Source organism: Neovison vison, chromosome 14, assembly GCF_020171115.1.
Source record: "Neovison vison isolate M4711 chromosome 14, ASM_NN_V1, whole genome shotgun sequence".
Lineage (NCBI taxonomy): Eukaryota > Metazoa > Chordata > Mammalia > Carnivora > Mustelidae > Neogale > Neogale vison.
The window spans coordinates 17591730-17608754 of NC_058104.1; the positions used below are offsets into that span (position 1 = coordinate 17591730).

The 17025-nt window shown below is 55.4% G+C and overlaps 1 protein-coding gene across 1 annotated transcript; it reads right to left on the bottom strand.

Moving 5' to 3' along the window:
* PRSS27 (serine protease 27) lies at positions 1–6372 on the bottom strand. The gene is given in 7 exon segments (XM_044232954.1): positions 1–381; positions 828–997; positions 1300–1571; positions 2316–2478; positions 3116–3142; positions 6010–6246; positions 6249–6372. Coding segments are annotated over 7 exon segments (1287 nt in total). The 3' UTR covers positions 1–87.
* Positions 6373–17025: the final 10653 nt, after the last annotated feature.

The following is a 17025-nucleotide window of genomic DNA, read 5'->3' on the forward strand; positions in this document are numbered from 1 at the left end:
TTGGAGGGTGAACATAAATAAAAAATGGGTGTTTGGCGGGAGAGAATGGGAGCGCTATTTACAAATGTACATCATGGATCCCGGGGCTCAGAGGAGGGTGAGCAGGGCTGCAAGGGCCCAGAGGACTGCGTGGGCTACCAGCCCGGGCACAGAGTTCTGAACGGAGGGCTGCTGGCCCCGGGGCCCCCGCATCAGGCCACCCGTCCCGGCCTTTTGGAATTGTAGTTCTGGGATGATGTGATGGATCCAGGCATGGTGGGAGGTGACCCGGATGTAGACACCTGGGCGGTTCCTGCGAGCACAGCCCTCGCCCCAGCTGATCACCCCCGCCTGCAGCCACGACCGACCCACCAGGCACACCAGGGGTCCCCCTGAGTCGCCCTGTGAGAGAAGCAGAGGCACGATCAGAGTCCACGGGCCCAAGAGCCAGCCTCTGTGACACCCAGGTGCCCGCACCCACTCTGCCTCTCCTTGTCCCCCTCCTTGCTCCTCCAGGAGCGTCCCTATCTGGGACCCCCCCACCCCACCACCTGCTGGCTGGTCTTTCCTTTTCTTCTCTGGGGTGCCCATTTCCCTAGCACCCCGAGACCGCCTGTTCTGATTCGCCTCCAAGGGGCTTTCAAAGGTTGCTGGCACACTGCACACCAGTGAACTGGATGGCCGTACTGGGTGGGGTCCCGGGGCCTGCGCTTCCCAACTGATGGAATGCCAGGCTCTGGGGCAGACCCGCCTATAGGGGCCTCCTGGACCCAGCCAGGCTGGCTCCCACCTTGACCTGGACTTAGGGAGCAGGGCTCGGCCTCGGGCACAGCCCACCCAGCCCCTACCTTGCAGGCGTCCTTCTTGCCCTCGGCAAAGCCAGCACACAACATGTCATCCTTGATGGCTTTCGGCTGGAAGCCGGACTCGGCATCTTTGCTGTAGAGCAGGTTGCACCTGGGCGTGTCGATGATGGGCACTGCGAGCTTCTGCAGGACCCGCGGGTTGGGCAGGCGGTCTGGGAGGGGCGGGACAGCCTGCAGGTCAGCGCGCTGGCTTACCGAGCACCCCACGGGCCTGCGTTCTTAAGAACCACAGCTCTGTCCCTCCTCGTTTCTTGCTTGGGTTGGACCTGGACTCTTGCTGCCCCCCTTCTCCCTGCTTGCCCACGGCTCCTTGGAGCTCACTTCACCCCCTCGCCCCGTCGGAGGAGAGATGCACGCATACCAGTCAAAAAGAGTGTTGGTCGCAGTGGTTCCCCCCATACACACTGCCCTTCTGCAGGCCTGTCCCCACCCTCCCCCGGCTCTGCCCCATTACCTTCCTCACTGGGGCTGCCCCAGCCGGTGACCCAACAGTTCAAGCCTGTCTCAAAGACAACCGAGGAGTCAGGCACACACACGGGGAGGATATAGTTGGTGAAGGTCACCGGGGTATCCAGCTCCACCAAGGCCACGTCGGCACTGGAGGCCATGCCTTGGTACAGGGGGTTGCTCTCCACCCGCTTCACCCGGGCGTACACGGCGTGTGGGCCTGGCCTCACCAGCTGCCGTGCCCCAAGCAGGACCTGGTACAGGGCTGTCTGGGAGGTGCTGGTGGGAAAGAGCAGAGGGCTGGTGTGAGGCAGAAGAGAGACTGGGAGGGGTCGGACGGACCTTCAAAACAGGAAGGGGCTTCGTGGTCCCTCTGAGACCAGTCCCCTCACCGTGGGCCACCGTGCCTGCCTGAAGTCCTCGGAATCGTCCTTCCCAAGGGGGCGTACGGTGGGGTTAGAAGCTGAAGCAGCTTTAATTCCTGACTTGAATGTACACCCTTGGCGAGCCCGATGGCCTTGGGCAAGTCACCCGGCACGTTCCCTGGGACTCAGTTTCCTCCTCTGTGACTGTCCCTACTTGGGAGGGTTGGCAGAGTTGCCACCCCCAGGCTCCCGCTGGGGGCCAGCCTGCGAGCCTTCCTTGAGCAAAGGGCCTGCTCCCTCTGAGCCCACATTTCTGAACCTCAGATGTCAAAGCATCGCAGCACTGGTGAGGCAAGAAGACCAGGTGGGGGTCTGGGGCCAGGCCACTCCAAGTCTGGTGGTGTGGGGGACCTCAGCCCTCAGGCTCCTCTGGAACCCAAGTCCCAATCGGAAAGGGAGTGTCCTGGATTTGAGGTGTGGGAGGGGGGCAGGGAAGAGAGCCAGGATGTGGGCTGAGCCTGCAAGCATCCCAGGGCCATGGCCCCAGGCCTGGCAGAGTGCCTCACTGGTGAGACCAGTGGGGGGGGGGGGTTCCCTTTGGACCACGGTGCTGTCCGAGGTGCTGGGTGTGGAGGGAGCCTGGGGCCCGCTGACTCACTTGGAGAAACAGTGCGCAGCCGTGAGGACCCAGCGCTCTGTGATGAGGCTGCCCCCGCAGAAGTGGCTTCCATTGCGCTGGATGCTGACCTGCCAGGGCCACTCGCCCTCCAAGGCGTCCTGGCCGCCCACCATCCGGTTCAGCATTCTCGGGCGCCCGCACACTAGGGCAAAGCCAGGGCGGCATTCACTGGGAGTCCTTCTGGTTCCTAGCCCCACACTCCCGTTTCCACTTTCTGCCCAATTTTGGGCCCTCTTTACCCTTGACCTGCGGGGAGACCTTGGGCAGGTCAAGGGGGTGGACAACCGGTCACAGGCAGACGCCTCCTGGCTGTGGGAAAGCCCCCCTCCCCCGCCCTTCACCTCTGAAATGGTGACCTCAGGCCTACCTCCCCAGTCATGAGACATGGAGAGGATTCAGATAATTCTTGGAAAGGTCTTGACCCAGGGCCCGGCAAACAGGCTCCGGGAGAGACAGCAGGCACTGGAACAGTCCCACACACATAGGTGACCCTGCGGCGTCTGTTACTGTTACGGCAGAACGATTTTAGATGGCCCTTAGCCTCTCCGCTGTCGTGCTTCCCTGCCCGCCTCCCCTGTGCGTCATGCCTCGCTGGGCTCCCGTGTCCGCTGCACCGCCTGTCAGGCCTTCCTCCTCTCCTGTCTTGGCTCTTTCTGTGGAGCCACAGAAAGATTGGATTCTGGGCCTCGCTCCTGGGGTGTGTGCGAGCCTCTGGCCAGTCTTGCTGCTCTCAGACGGGCCCCTGCCCTTGACCCCATCCAAGGGCCTCAGATGCTTACCACTTGATGCCGCAACTCCCTGAGTCCCTGGAGGTGAGAAAAAAGGGGGTGATCAGCCTGCTTTGCCAAAGCCAAGGTCTGCCTCTCCTCTGACCACTGCTGGTCAGGGCAGCCCCTCCTCCTCCTTAGGGTTCTTCCCAGAGTCTTGCTCAAGTCTCTGCGGTCTCCAGGGAGTAGAGAGAAGCCAGCCAGTGGCATCATGGGTCAGTCCTCCCAAGATTCCAGACCCCTAAGTACCGAACACCTGTCCGGCATCTCAGTGTGTTCTGTAGTTGGAGCCTGAGACCCCCCTGCTGGGCCACCCCCCCCAGGGGAGAAGGCAGAGGGGTCGGAGTAGAGTCTGTATCCCCAGGACCCGTCACCCCTCACATCTCTGGACACAGTGAGGCACACAGGAAACTTCCACCACAGCCCAGTGTCAGCAACACTCTAGAAATAGCTGCCAGTCTCCCAGCGCCTCCAGCGTATCTGGTTGACTGGGGGTTTGGGAACCTGATCAGAGTTGAGGTGGGGAGAAGCTGTCCAGTGAGGGTGTGGCAAGTTCATTCTCACCAGAAAAGGTCAGCAGGCCCCCAAAGGGGAGGGGCTGCAGGGGCGGAGCCATGCTTCTCCATGATTTTGGGGGCTTTTACAAGGCCCCCTATGCTTCCTGCTAGAGCACCGTTCTGGGGGTGTGCTTCCCAGTGCTGAAGGTGGGGTTAGACGATGAAGCTGTGATGGGGAGGAGGTAGCCCCAGGGGGCTGAGCAGGCACAGGCAGGACTGACTGTTTTCGAAGCAAGGGTGCCAGGCAGAAGTGTGGGGGCAGGCGTGCTGCCCAGGCCGGTGATGGGGACAGAAAGTCTGCCCTGGACATTCCAGTGCCTGATTTGTGTTAACAGATGCCCTTCTAGAGTGCAGGTGTCCCCTGGGAGGGTTATTCCCTCCAGCCCCCTTTACCTAGTATAAAATAATTTAATTGGACTGAAGACACCCGACCAGCTGCTCTTCCTAAGCCCTGATGGCTCTGCTCTTGGTTGATGCATCAGCTCACCCCAATCCTCGTGGGCACTGACGTCCCTTCAGGCTCATTCCCTCCCTGTGCAGATTCTCCAGGGCCTTCTGGTTACCCCCACAGCCAGCCCCCCTTCCCTTACATGCAGCTGGGTCTGCTGTCTGCACCCAGGATCAAGTACGCACTCCTGTGGCCCGGTGGACCTCCCTCTTGAGTCTTTGCAGACTCCTCAACCCAGCTTCATGCAACTCTCTGCTTCTCCTAGAGGCTGAGCCTTCTGACCTCTGGGTGCTTACTAAAAACACCCCTCTGCCTAGAGGCCCTTTCCTCCTAGTCCCTACTCGTGTGAATCCTACGAGTCCCAAGTGAAATGCCACTGCCTCCGAGCAGCCCTCCTGGCTTGTGCAGTCTGTCTAGGAAGCCTGCCTCCTGCTCCTGAGCTCTCCGTCCTCTTGCTGGGCCACACAGAGCTCTGCCCACCTCACTGTGGAGGGAGAATCATGGTCTCAATTCACCTAGGGACCCAGGAGCTCAATCCAGGCGGAGCCCCCTTCCAGGGGCCCTGAGCCCAGGGAATGTATAGAGAGAAAGAGAACAGCTGTGGGGGCTGGGCTGACCAGGAAGGCATACTGTGGAGTCCTGGGCTCTGCAGGGTGGGTGTCCTGTCAGGGGCTGGGTGAGCCACCTGGGGTGTTAGACCCCGCGTTTGGGCCAAGGTTCCCATCCTCCTATAGCTGGTCAGGCTCGGCTGGTGGGGATGGGAGAGACCCAAGCTTCTAGTAGGTGGGGGGGTGAGGATGGCATTGAAGGAGCCCACAGCTCCTGCTCACAGCTGTTTGTGGATGCACACTGCTGTTTCCACTTTGGCAATGACCGTGATTACTCACCCCATTAGGAGCAATCATGGCATTACACCCCAAGGGGAGATGGGCTCCCTCCAAAAATGTCATTATGCCTGTGCCAGGAAGCCAGGAGGCAGAAGGCAGGCAGCGAGGGTTGGGGAGGCCCCGTGGAGCCTGGGGAGACGGGGGCCTCCCCACTGAAGTGCCACCCTGGTGTCCTCTGACCCCTGGTAGGAAGCCTGGAGCCCCGGCAGAGTCGAGGCCTGGGGTGACCTGGCCCAGTGCTGGGAGGTGACTTGAGGACAGGGAAGTGAGGTGGCACCGGGCTGGCCAGGCTAGCCCAGGAATGCGGGAGTGTTTCCTGGGCAGGGAGCAGCCTGCCCTGTGGGAAGGGGCCTGGCAGGTGGGGTCCCCCAGGCTGGCACCTGCTGACCCTGACTCAGGGTTGGGAGAGGGGAAAGAGAGGCAGGCCTTGCTCCTCCCCACACATCCTCCCTGCCCAGCGGGGGGCAAGAGCCTGCATCCCTCGCCCACCACTCTACGGTGAACACCTTCCTGCCTCCTGAGGGTTCCCAGGCTCAGGTGGCATCTCAGCCACCCCTCCCCCCACCCAGCATAAGGTGATCCAAGGCTTTGGAATCTGGGGGCCCCAAGTCCAGATCCTGCACACATGCAGCCCTGTGTCTTTATCTGGGGATGGGAAGAGACTGAGATGGGAGGAAGCAGAAACCCCAAATCCAGAGCTTGGCTCAACAACAGAGCAACAGAGAGAATGGGGGCGGGGGGCAGAGGGAGGAGAGCCCCTCACATGTTTCTGCCACAGGGTCCTCCTGGACCTGTGCCCCCAGCCTCATCCTGCCTTCCGCACGTCGCTGCCCCAAGAGTGAACCTTGGAGCCTTCCCCCCTGCCCAGCAGTGCCCGCTGGGCGGGAAAGGGAGGCCGGCACTGCAGCCCCAGGTCTGGCTGGGGAGTGGGGGATTTTCTCGAGCCCCAGGTAGCCCAGAGGGCGCCCCTCTGGGCAGGAGGCGGACCACCTTTCTGCATCACCCAGTACTCACCAAACCACAGCAGCCACAGGAGCAGGGCCATGGCTGGCCGCCACCTCATGGTCTCAGCCTGGTGAGGGCACTAGGCCGGGGCGCAGTGGGGGCCAGAGGTCCGTGAGCACTGGCTCAAGGTGCAGGGCTCCATGAAGTGGGGTTTTATGCTGGAGGTGAGTGTCGGCTTGGCTATGCCGCCCGACCTGTTGGCCCGGCCCGCCCAGCTCCTCTCAGCGGAAGGAGGTGCCCCAGAACTCCAACTTCTCCATGACCTGTGCCTGAACCCCAAGAGAGCAGACCCCTGGCCCCAAAATACCTTAGAGTCTTGGGGCAGGGGTGTGCCCGCCCCATTTAGGTGCTTGTGGTCTGGGATTCCACCATCACTAACCAGACACCCCCCAACTGGCCACAGGCCCCACATAAGCTGATGGCAGCAGGCCCACCACCCTCCCTGTTTCTTTCATTCATTCATTGGTTCATTCATTGATTTATTGAGCACCAACTTGGTATCAGGGCATCAGGTCTGTGGTTTACCCTGATGAGGACGGGGACACGGAGAAGTCCGGGTCACCCGTGCTTACAGAACCAAGGGCAGGGGTGCGCTGCGGGTGTGGGGGCAGTATCCCTACCTGGCCCCAGCATCCCTCACGGGCCCTTGCCCCGGGAGGACCTGCGTCCCGGAACCCCCCCAACTAGGGTGGGCCCGACCCCGGTCCCCTCCCCGGGGCTGCACCATTCTACCGCGCGTCGTGGGCGGAGGGGCTTCCCGGCACCCGAGGGCCGGGGCGGGCGGGGCGGAAGCTCGTTCTGGGAAGACCGGGCCGGTGGGCGCGGCTGCCGGGCTCCGGGACGTGCGGCCGCGGCGGAAGAGTCCCCAGAGGAAGTTATTTGGGGCACGGGGCTGACGTCAGGGCCGGACTCGGGGCTGGGGCAGCCGCTCCCCGCCCGGGCCGCGGGGTCCCGGCTCGGGACCGGGTGCGGTCGGCCCCGCCAGCCCCGGCGGGTGGGCGCCGGGCCGCGGACGGAGCCCTGTCTCGGTTCCCCCGCCTGCGCAGCGGGTGCGGGCGCGGACTGGGAGTGAGTGGGGCCGGGGTCGCCAGCCGCGGGGCGTGCTAGGTGTGCGGCGGCCCCCGGCCCCGGCCCGCGTGGCGCAGTCGGCCGGCGCGGGCCTGCCCCCTGGTGGCCGCGGGCTGCAGGGCGGGGCGCGCGGACCCGGTGTCTCCTGGGCACCCCTCCCCGCCCCGGGTTCTAGCTTTGGTCCCCCTGCGGGGGGTCGTCACCCCCAGTTCGTTCGCCGGTTCGTCCCTTGCGCACGGTTTCCTGAGCGCAGGCCGTGCGCGCCACCACCGACCCAGCCACCGGGACCGTCGAGGCGGACAAAACAGACGCAGCTCCCGGAGTGGAAACCACGAGGCATTCTTTACGGGGAAAAACGTCTAATCGCGAATTGTGGAAAGTGTTTCGAAACGACAACCGATTTGACTAATAGGCTTTACTGAGAAAGGTCCGGCCTCCTTAGTCAAGTAAATGCAAATCAGAGCCTGCCGGGAGAGGCAGGTTCTCCCGCCGGGAGTTAGCAGGTGGCGGAGGAATGCTGCATGTCGGGGCCATGCGGAAGTGGGGGGCTGGTGGGAGCAGCTTTCCCGGGAGCCGGCTGGTCGGTCCGTGGCTTCAGCTTTTTAAAAGAGGTATTTTCTTTGGTGCAACGACTTGGCTGCTGGCAGGCTATTCCAAGAGGAAACTCCGAAATACAGAGTGGGCAGAAACGTGTTAGTGGGTCACGTTTCACGTTGTGTTTATATGGCAAAAACAAACAAACAAACCAAAAACACCAAACAAATCAACAAAACAGAAATTAGTCTGGCCATGAGTAGAATTCCCAAGTATAAAGACGTTTTCAGTTCTAGAACAACAGCAGCGACATCGTCCAGCATCCAAAAGAAAAAGAGGCAGAATGTTCAGCAGTGACTAGCTGGGGAACATGTCTGTGATCGGGTGATTTCTTTTGAAAGCAAGTGACAGGAAGGCAGCTTAGATTCGTGGAACACAAGGGATGTTCATGGAACATTTGGTGGCTTGGCGGGACCCATTCCGTGCGACCTTGCTGCGATGTTCCAGTTGAAGGAAGAGAGGCAGGACCCTGGGTGGCTGACTTTGGCTCTCTGTTCCCAGGATGCTCTCTGCCTCTCTCTGCGGTGCCCAGGATGACTCCCCAAGCCAGGAATGTGGCTGCCAGCCAGAATGGCTTCCCCTAAGGAAAGCCGTTGAGAGGAACAGAGCTCCTTTTCTGCCCCATTCAGATGAACCACCCCAGGAAAGGACATTAAATGGCCAACTTGTCTCCTGGCCATGTGATTGCCCCAGGCTGGTCAAATGCTGCCACATGGCCACAGGACAGAATTTTTTTTTTTTAAAGATTTTATTTATTTATTTGACAGAGAGAGATCACAAGTAGGCAGAGAGGCAGGCAGAGAGAGAGAGAGAGGAGGAAGCAGGCTCCCTGCTGAGCAGAGAGCCCGATGCGGGACTCGATCCCAGGACCCTGAGATCATGACCTGAGCCGAAGGCAGCAGCTTAACCCACTGAGCCACCCAGGCGCCCCCAGAATTTTTTTTTTTAAATAAAGATTGTATTTATGTATTTATTTGAGAGAGAGAAAGAGAAAGAGCACAACCAGGGGGAGTGGGAGAGGGAGAAGGAGAGAGCCACTGAGTAGAGAGTCTGATGTGAGGTTCATCCCAGGACCCCAAGATCATGACCCAAGCCAAAGGCTGATGCTTAACTGGCCAAGCCACCCGGGTGCCCCCAGGACAGTTTGTTAATAGAAAGGAAGAGGGAAAGATACCAGTCAGTAAGAAGCAATAACCACCACACTCTTTGTGAACATGAGAGTCAAATAAAGACAATTTCAGACAAGGGACATCTCAAAAAATGTAGTCCCCATGCACTGTCCTTGGGAAGCTATTCGAGGAGAGATGCTGTCTGACTGTGGGAGTACAGCAAGGAATTTAGGAAATGTGTGCTGCGGAACATGGAGCTCCAACGCAGAAGAGTGGTGAAGGGACCCTCTAGGATGCTGGTGGGGGTGGGAGCTGGAGGGACAACTGTGCTCCAAGCAGAGAGGGCAGGGAGTCCTCACTGCAACACTGGGACACAAGCAACAGGAATGCCAACATCGTCACCATCATGCCATCTGCCGCTGCATGCTCTTTTCAGTCTCATGAACTGACCAAAGGATGTGCTCCACCAAAACAAGATGGAAGCCGAGACAGAGGAAGACGTGAGATCCGGGACAAGGAGTACACTCCAGGAGAAGGACAAACGGCATTCCAAGGATAACGGCTAACGGGATGTCCCAGAGAGGAGGGCATCTCATGGAGGGATGTGGTGAACAAGGAGAAGGAGTAACTGATGTAGTCCCTAATGGGATTGACCTTGTACAGAACAGGAAAGTGTGGGTAGGTACAAAGGAAATGAACACCACCAACAAAAGCAATCATTAACTTCAGGGAGTCAAGTTAGGAAACACGGGAAATACACTGCAAGGTGTGCCCAATGGCCCTGAAGCCTCATCCCATTCTGGGATCCCAACATACACACAGCGAGGAAGGGACAGGGCAGCCATCATCTGTAACCACACAAAGCGTTGCTGGTCCATAGCAGTTCTGAAATCCAGCTGGGCACATGGTGCTACTTTCTCCGACTGGAAGCAGGGAGTGTGGCTTGTCTGGAGTCCCTGGAAGTCATTCTTCATGACTCTCCGTACCACCCTCCGGGCTTTGGGCTCTGGTTTCTGAATCATCTGTCCTTTTCCCTAGGAAACCATCTGTGTCTATAGTAGGATAATTTTCTCTGCCAACCTGTTTCTTTTTTTTTTTTTAAGATTTATTTATTTATTATTTGACTGAGAGAGATCACAAGTAGACAGAGAGGCAGGCAGAGAGAGAGAGAGAGAAGCAGACTCCCTGCTGAGCAGAGAGCCCGATGAGGGACTCGATCCCAGGACCCTGAGATCATGACCTGAGCCGAAGGCAGTGGCTTAACCCACTGAGCCAGCCAGGCATCCCTGCCAACCTGTTTCTTATCTGTAGAAAGCTGGGAATCTAAAGAACCTTCCCTTCATTCAAGCTTGTATAACATGCTGACTTCTCCTGAGAAGTAAGGGAGGCCAGAAGACAGTGGACCCCCTTCATGTTGGAATACCATGATAATGATGGTAGTGGCGTTGATGATATTGTCCACCCAAAACCCCATAAAACCCATGTCCTATGAAAATACTCTTCAAGAATGAGAGGAAAAACACAATGTCAGATAAATGAAACTAAGAGAATGGATTGCCCATAGGCCTTGCCCTTTAAGAGAAGCCAGAGGAAGGTCTCAGACTAAAGGTCCTGGGATTGAGTCCTCATGGGCTCCATGATCAACAGGGAGTCTGCTTCTCCATCTCCCTTTGAGCCTCACCCTGCTCGTGCTCTCTCTCTCAAATAAATAAATAAAATCTGTATAAAAAGTTGTGTACCTGTAAAACCTGTAATTTATCTTTGATTCTGACCCAAAAAAGAGGTAAAACCAACCATTAGGGGACGCCTGGGTGGCTCAGTGGGTTAAGCCGCTGCCTTCGGCTCGGGTCGTGATCTCAGGGTCCTGGGATGAAGTCCCGCATCGGGCTCTCTGCTCAGCGGGGAGCCTGCTTCCTCCTCTCTCTCTGCCTGCTTCTCTGCCTACTTGTGATCTCTCTCTGTCAAATAAATAAATAAAATCTTTAAAAAAAAAAAACCAACCATTAGGTGGGGGTTTTTTTGCTTTTTTAAAAAGTTTTTAAAGTTTTTTGACAGAGAGAGAGAAAGAGATCAAGGCAGAGAGAGAAGAGGAAGCAGGCTCCCCACTGAGCAGAGAGCCTGATGCGGGGCTGGATCCCAGGACCCTGAGATCATGACCTGAGCCGAAGGCAGAGGCTTAACCCACTGAGCCACCCAGGCATCCTAGTTTTTAGAAGCCATTTGAGAAAGTTGACCAATCTGACCAGCCCTCGACACTCATTCTCCTAGGTAGGCCTTGTTTGACTAAAACATTGAAGAAAAAATATACTCCTCCCCTTTCTCACAATAGCTGTGACTGTTCTTGGACTAAACCTTTTATACTTTTGGATACTTGGGTGCTCAGAGATCGCCACAGAACCATTATCCTGAACAGGTGTCCAACAAATCACAACATGTCCACAAAAGACCAAGCCTCAGGGTCAAATATGGTCTTTTAAGAGCTTGTGGGACTTTCTTCTTGGGGGAGTTGGTGTTGAGAAATTTTAATGAGAGAAATGGTGCACACCTGGGTGAGCTGAGAACGTGCTGCAGGATAAGGACAGATGTCATGTGACCTGTCACCTATGTCCACCATGAGATTCTCCAGATTTTCTCAGAATTCATAAACAAGGGCAGTTGTTTTCTCTGATATCTCTAGAAAACCTACTCAGGGACAGAAGAACCAGATCCACCGCTCTGCCAATGAAATGACCTTGCAAAATGTGAAAAATAGATTCACTTTTGCTAAATTGTAGAGTTTGTTCATCCTTTCTCTTTTTCTCTATTATAAACATTTATTTGTCTATTTATTTATTCATCCAGTATTATTGAAATATAAATAAACAAATAAAAATGGTATATCTTTTTTTTTTTTTTTAAAGATTTTATTTATTTTTCAGAGAGAGAGAGGGAGAGAGAGTGAGCACAGGCAGACAGAAACAGAGGGAGAAGCAGGCTCCCTGCTGAGCAAGGAGCCGGATGCGGGACTCGATCCCAGGACGCTGGGATCATGACCTGAGCCGAAGGCAGCTGCTTAACCAACTGAGCCACCCAGGCGTCCCAAAAAGTGGTATATCTTTAAGGCGTACAGTGTGGTCTCATATATATATACATTGTGACATGATTACCACAATCAAGCTAATTAACATATCCATCACCTCCTGTAGTAACCTTTGTGTGTGTGCTGTGAGAACACTTGAGGTGTAATCTCTTAGCAGATTTTAAGCATTTTATTAACTATTTATTAACTATTTTATTAACTATTAACTATTATTAACTACAGTGTCTGTGCTGTACATTAGATCCCTAGAATTTATTCATCTTATAACCAGAATTTTGCACCTTTTGACCATTGTCTCCCCATTTCCCCCACCTGCAGCCCCAGCAACCACCACTCTGCTCCTGTGAATGACCTTTTCAGATTTCACATATAAGTGAGATCAGACAGTTTTTCTGTATCCCTAATCTTTCTTTATATATTGTGTATATTCCTAATAGATACATGCAGATGTATCTTATTTCAATGTCACTTTAAATCAGTGGGGGAATGAAATTATTATTCAGTAAGCATCATTGAAAAAAAAAGTTAGCTGATACATAAAAATACTTTCCACAAAAATGTTTTTAAAACCCTTAACTATAGGGGCGCCTGGGTGGCTCAGTGGGTTAAGCCGCTGCCTTCGGCTCAGGTCATGATCTCAGGGTCCTGGGATCGAGTCCCGCATCGGGCTCTCTGCTCAGCAGGGAGCCTGCTTCCCTCTCTCTCTCTCTCTCTGCCTGCCTCTCTGTCTACTTGTGATCTCTGTCTGTCAAATAAACAAATAAAATCTTTAAAAAAAAAACCCTTAACTATAAGCATATTGGAAGAAAATATAGAATGTGTTTACAACCCTGGAATACAAAAACAGAATACAAATGTCATAAAGATTAAAACAATGGGCGCTTGGGTCGCTCAGTTGGTTGAGTGACTGCCTTTCGCTTGGGTCATGATTCTGGAATCCTGGGATTGGGCCCCATATCCCCTGCTCTGCAGGGAGCCTGCTTCTCCCTCTCCCTCTGCCTGGCACTCCCCCAACTTGTGCAGTTTTATTTTTTTTTTAATTTGTCCTATGGAATGATTTTGAGTCATACATTCAACTAGACAAATTTGGGTAGAATTTCAAAATAGAGTGTGTGAATGAAAGAGAGAGAGCTGGAGAAAGACAACTATCATATGATCTCTCTGATATGAGGAAGTGGAGATGCAACGTGGGAGATTTGGGGGGTAGGAAAAGAATAAATGAAACAAGATGGGATCGGGAGAGAGACAAACCATAAGAGACTCTTAATTTCACAAAACAAACTGAGGGTGGCCGAGGGAGGGAGGTAGGGAGAGGGTGGTGGGGTTATGGACGTTGGGGAGGGTATGTGCTATGGTGAGTGCAACTTTTGGCGACCCACCTATACCCTGGGGCTAATAATATATTATATGTTTATAAATTTTTTTAAAAAATTGAAAAAAAAAAGAAAGCATATGTGTGTTTGAAGAGAGATTGGGGCATAAGAGCAGAGGGTACCACACCTGGGTGAGCTGAGAAGGGTACCTGGTGCGGAGTCAGGCTGCAAACAGTATTCCTTTCTGGCAGGAGCATGGAAGGAAGGTGGGAGATACAGCTGGAAAGGTGAGTGTCACTGCAGATACAGAGCTCATGACTGGAGAATAATAGAGAACACACCCCAACCCCACTCTGTGGGGACTGGCTTCTTGCTCCCTACAGCTGACAGGCAGTCTCCCATTCCCCACCCTCTCCGCCTCTCTGTTCCAGTCCAGTCTCCTAGGCCCTCTACAAACAAGGCCCTTTGCCAGGGCAGTTTGTCAGCCTGGGAGCTCCACCCCCTTCCTCCTTTTGACAACTTCCCTCTGCCTACAAGCCCCACTAGTCCGGGCTGGGTTACAGCTTCCTTACCTCCTCCAGAAAGAATGAGTCACCCCTTGGCACTTTGATCTGCGTTTTTCAATGCACTTATCACACTCATAGTAATTGTCTGTTTACTGTCTCTTGCCCCATTAGACTGAACTCCCTGGAGCCATGCATTGTGGCTCATGCTCATCTCTGAAGGTCTGACACAGTGGGTACTGAACAAAGTCCCAAATGAACAGGCTGGTCTCCTGGTATCCGTTCATCCCTCTCCTCAGGCTGTCCTCCAGACGGGCATGATTCTCATCCGAAAGCAAAGTTTGGATTTTATCACCCCAACTCAAAATCCTTTCCTGGATGACATTCACCAGGGAAAATCTTTTGAGTGTTGGCATTCAAGGCCTTGCACGGGTGCACTGAAGGCTGTTAGGACAATTAGAGAAAGGTCAGGTGAGAGTCACAGTCAGGGTCAGGGTTAGGCAAGCCAACCTTAAGTAAACTGACAGTCCAGGGTAGCACATGATTTCCTCCCTCCCTTCCTCAAACATGCCCTGTGTGCACCATGGTCAGAACCTGCAGGAGGCCTTAATAAAGAGGAGGCTGATTCCGTCCCTGGGTAGGTCCAAAAAAAGCCCTGGGCCTTATTTTCTTGAATGTCTATTCTGGTTGTTGTGTCACTAAGGGATGTGCTGCGGAATGTTTAACAACCAGCTCCGGGGTGCGGGGTGGAGTTGTGGTCGTTTCTAGAGTCCCCCAGTGTTTATTATGAAAATTGGTAAAAAGGAAACCTCCTTTAGACCTGCAGTCAGGAGGCCAGCAGGGGGCACTCTCAGCCCTGTCACTCAGGAACAGCCACACCAACGCACCCGGCAGGTGGATGCTGCTTTACTATCCCAGCAGGAGGAAGGTTTCCTCGTGTCCTGGCAACAGCCCAGCCAATGAGAGACTTTCAAAGCCCAGCCAATGAGAAGCCCCCATACTTAGAGCTCCCGGTTTACTCCAATGGACGTTTAGTTTACAACAGCCCGCCCAACCTCCCTCTCCCGGTTGCTCCGGGACCTGCCCAGGGAGGAAGCCTCGGGTCGCGGCACTGCAGGGTCCCGGAGTGGGGGGAGGGGGGGGCGCTGGAAGTAAACGTCCGCAAGCACGCAGAGCGGACATAACGCAGACAGTAAGTCTGTAGAGCACAGGACAGAGTAAGAAGTAGCGCAATAATTAGGAGAGGGTTTCCAGTTTGCTTGTTTCTAATGTAACTTAGTTGTAGGTTTACAGAAGTGTTTAAAGATCACGAGCATTTGCCAGCCGGCTTGCAAGACGCCCAAGGGGGCTCTCGGGACTGGCACTAGCCCGTGCAGCACGCGCCCGGCTGCGCGTCCCCCGTTCCTGGTGGTTCGTATTCTAGTTCTTGAACGGGGGCAGCTGAGAGCTGGGGGGGGGCTCCCGGGCACACCGGACACAGGCCTCAGCTCCGAGTTGGGGGGGGCGTCTCCCCTCCACCCCGGCCGGGGTCCCCTCCCGAGTCCCGCACCTGGCGGGGCCCGCGCGGGCGCCACGCGATCTCTCCGCCACCCGCTCTACGCGTGGCAGCCTCAAGCGCACACCTCCTCACCCAGCAGCCCCTGCGGCCGGAAGCGACCGGCCGCGTTCCCGGCACTCCCCGCGCGGTGGCCGCACTTCCGGCGGCTATGGAACCCGTGCGAGTGCGCGTCGTTCGTCGCTAGGAGTCCGTGAGTCACCGCGGAGACGCGTGTGTTTTCCCGTGTGCTGAGTCCGGCTGGATTAGTGCGGAGGGACGAGCCACCGGAGCTTCCTCCTGAGTCAGCGGCGCCCGGGGGATGAGGCAAGGAAGCTGCAGGCAGGGGCGCAGACGAGGGCAGGGCCCCGCGGGCTGTGGGGGGACCGGGGGACTGCCTTCTCCTCCCGCGGCGCAGGCCGGTTCTCGTGACCGTGGGCAAGGCGCCGCGCCCCGCTGGCCTCACTTTCTGCAGCAGACGCCGCTTTTCTTCCTTCACGCGGTGCTCTGAGGCAGAGACGTTCGCGCCAGCGCGGTCGCCACCGAGTCACAAGCTGGGAACAGCGTCGAGAGCTCCTGTTGCTTGTCTTGTTCAGGGGGAGCGCGATGTGGAAAGCGTTCTGAGTCGAGAGGAGGTGGGAGAGCACCGTTGAGGTACTGAGGTTCGGGGCCAGCTTAAGGAGGGCTTTTGGAGGCAGGATTTAATTAGGATTGGATGAGATTCAGGCTACCTAGTTGAGCATGGTCAGGCACAAAAGTTAAGGATTTGTGGTCCCAGTGAGGTGAGGGTTTCCAGTCTTGGAACTTCGACGGTTGTTTAATGCAAACTGTTGAAAGCTGTGCGGGTGTTTCGTTTTGTTTTAAGGTTTTATTTATTTGTTTGAGAGAGAGCATGAGCTGGGGGCGGGGGCAGAGGAAGAGGGAGAAGCAGAAGCAGACTCCGTGCTGAGCGGGGCGCTCCACGCAGGGCTCGATCCCAGGATTCTGAGATCATGACCTGAGCTGAAAGCAGAGGCTTAACCCACTCAGCCACGCAGGCGCCCGGAAAGTTGTGCGGTTTTAAATGGATTTTTGAGAAGTGGGAGAGTCAGTTTATTTGCACCTTTTGTTTCCCTGGGCAGGTGTTCCTGGCATGGTTAAGTCCCAATAATAGTCACGTTATTTTGCCTCAGCGGGTGAGTCACCATCCTAGGTTATTTGCACCCAGAGGAATCCTGTATGGGCTTTGCTTACCTGTAGAGTGGGGATCATATTGCAGGGGGAGGGGTAGGAGCTGGACATTCCCTGAGAAGACCAGGGTTTCAGCCTATGCTAGCCTTTTGGTATTGCAGCACCGTGGGGCTCATAAAAATGTCTGAGTCCTGAAAAACAATTTTTTTAAATAATTTTTTTTTAAAAAAGCAATTCTTATTCTCACAAAGGAAAAGGGAACTGCCAAATCGAAATGAATAGATGCTTATTAATATCTTGAAAGCATTACTGTTCACCAGCCAGCAGCAACTCAAGGCATATAGGTCCGGGTCCGTTGCATTACCCTGTAGGGAGAGGTGTAGGTGCGTGTGATTAACGCCATATGGTCAGGGGTCATCAGAACCTTAAAATGGCCTTGGGGCATTTGACTCCTGGCCTCCCATGTCCCCTGCTGCTCCCCTCTCTGAGCTCGTTTCCTCATCTGTACAGTGGGAAAGACGATGCTTTGAGCAGAGTACGGAGGAAGTGAGGCCACATGTTGAGCGTGGCAGCCAGCTGTTGTCGGAACTGAAGTCCACATGATCCTGGAGCTGCGTCAGCGGTCATCGGTGGTGTGGGCTGCTCTGCATATTGT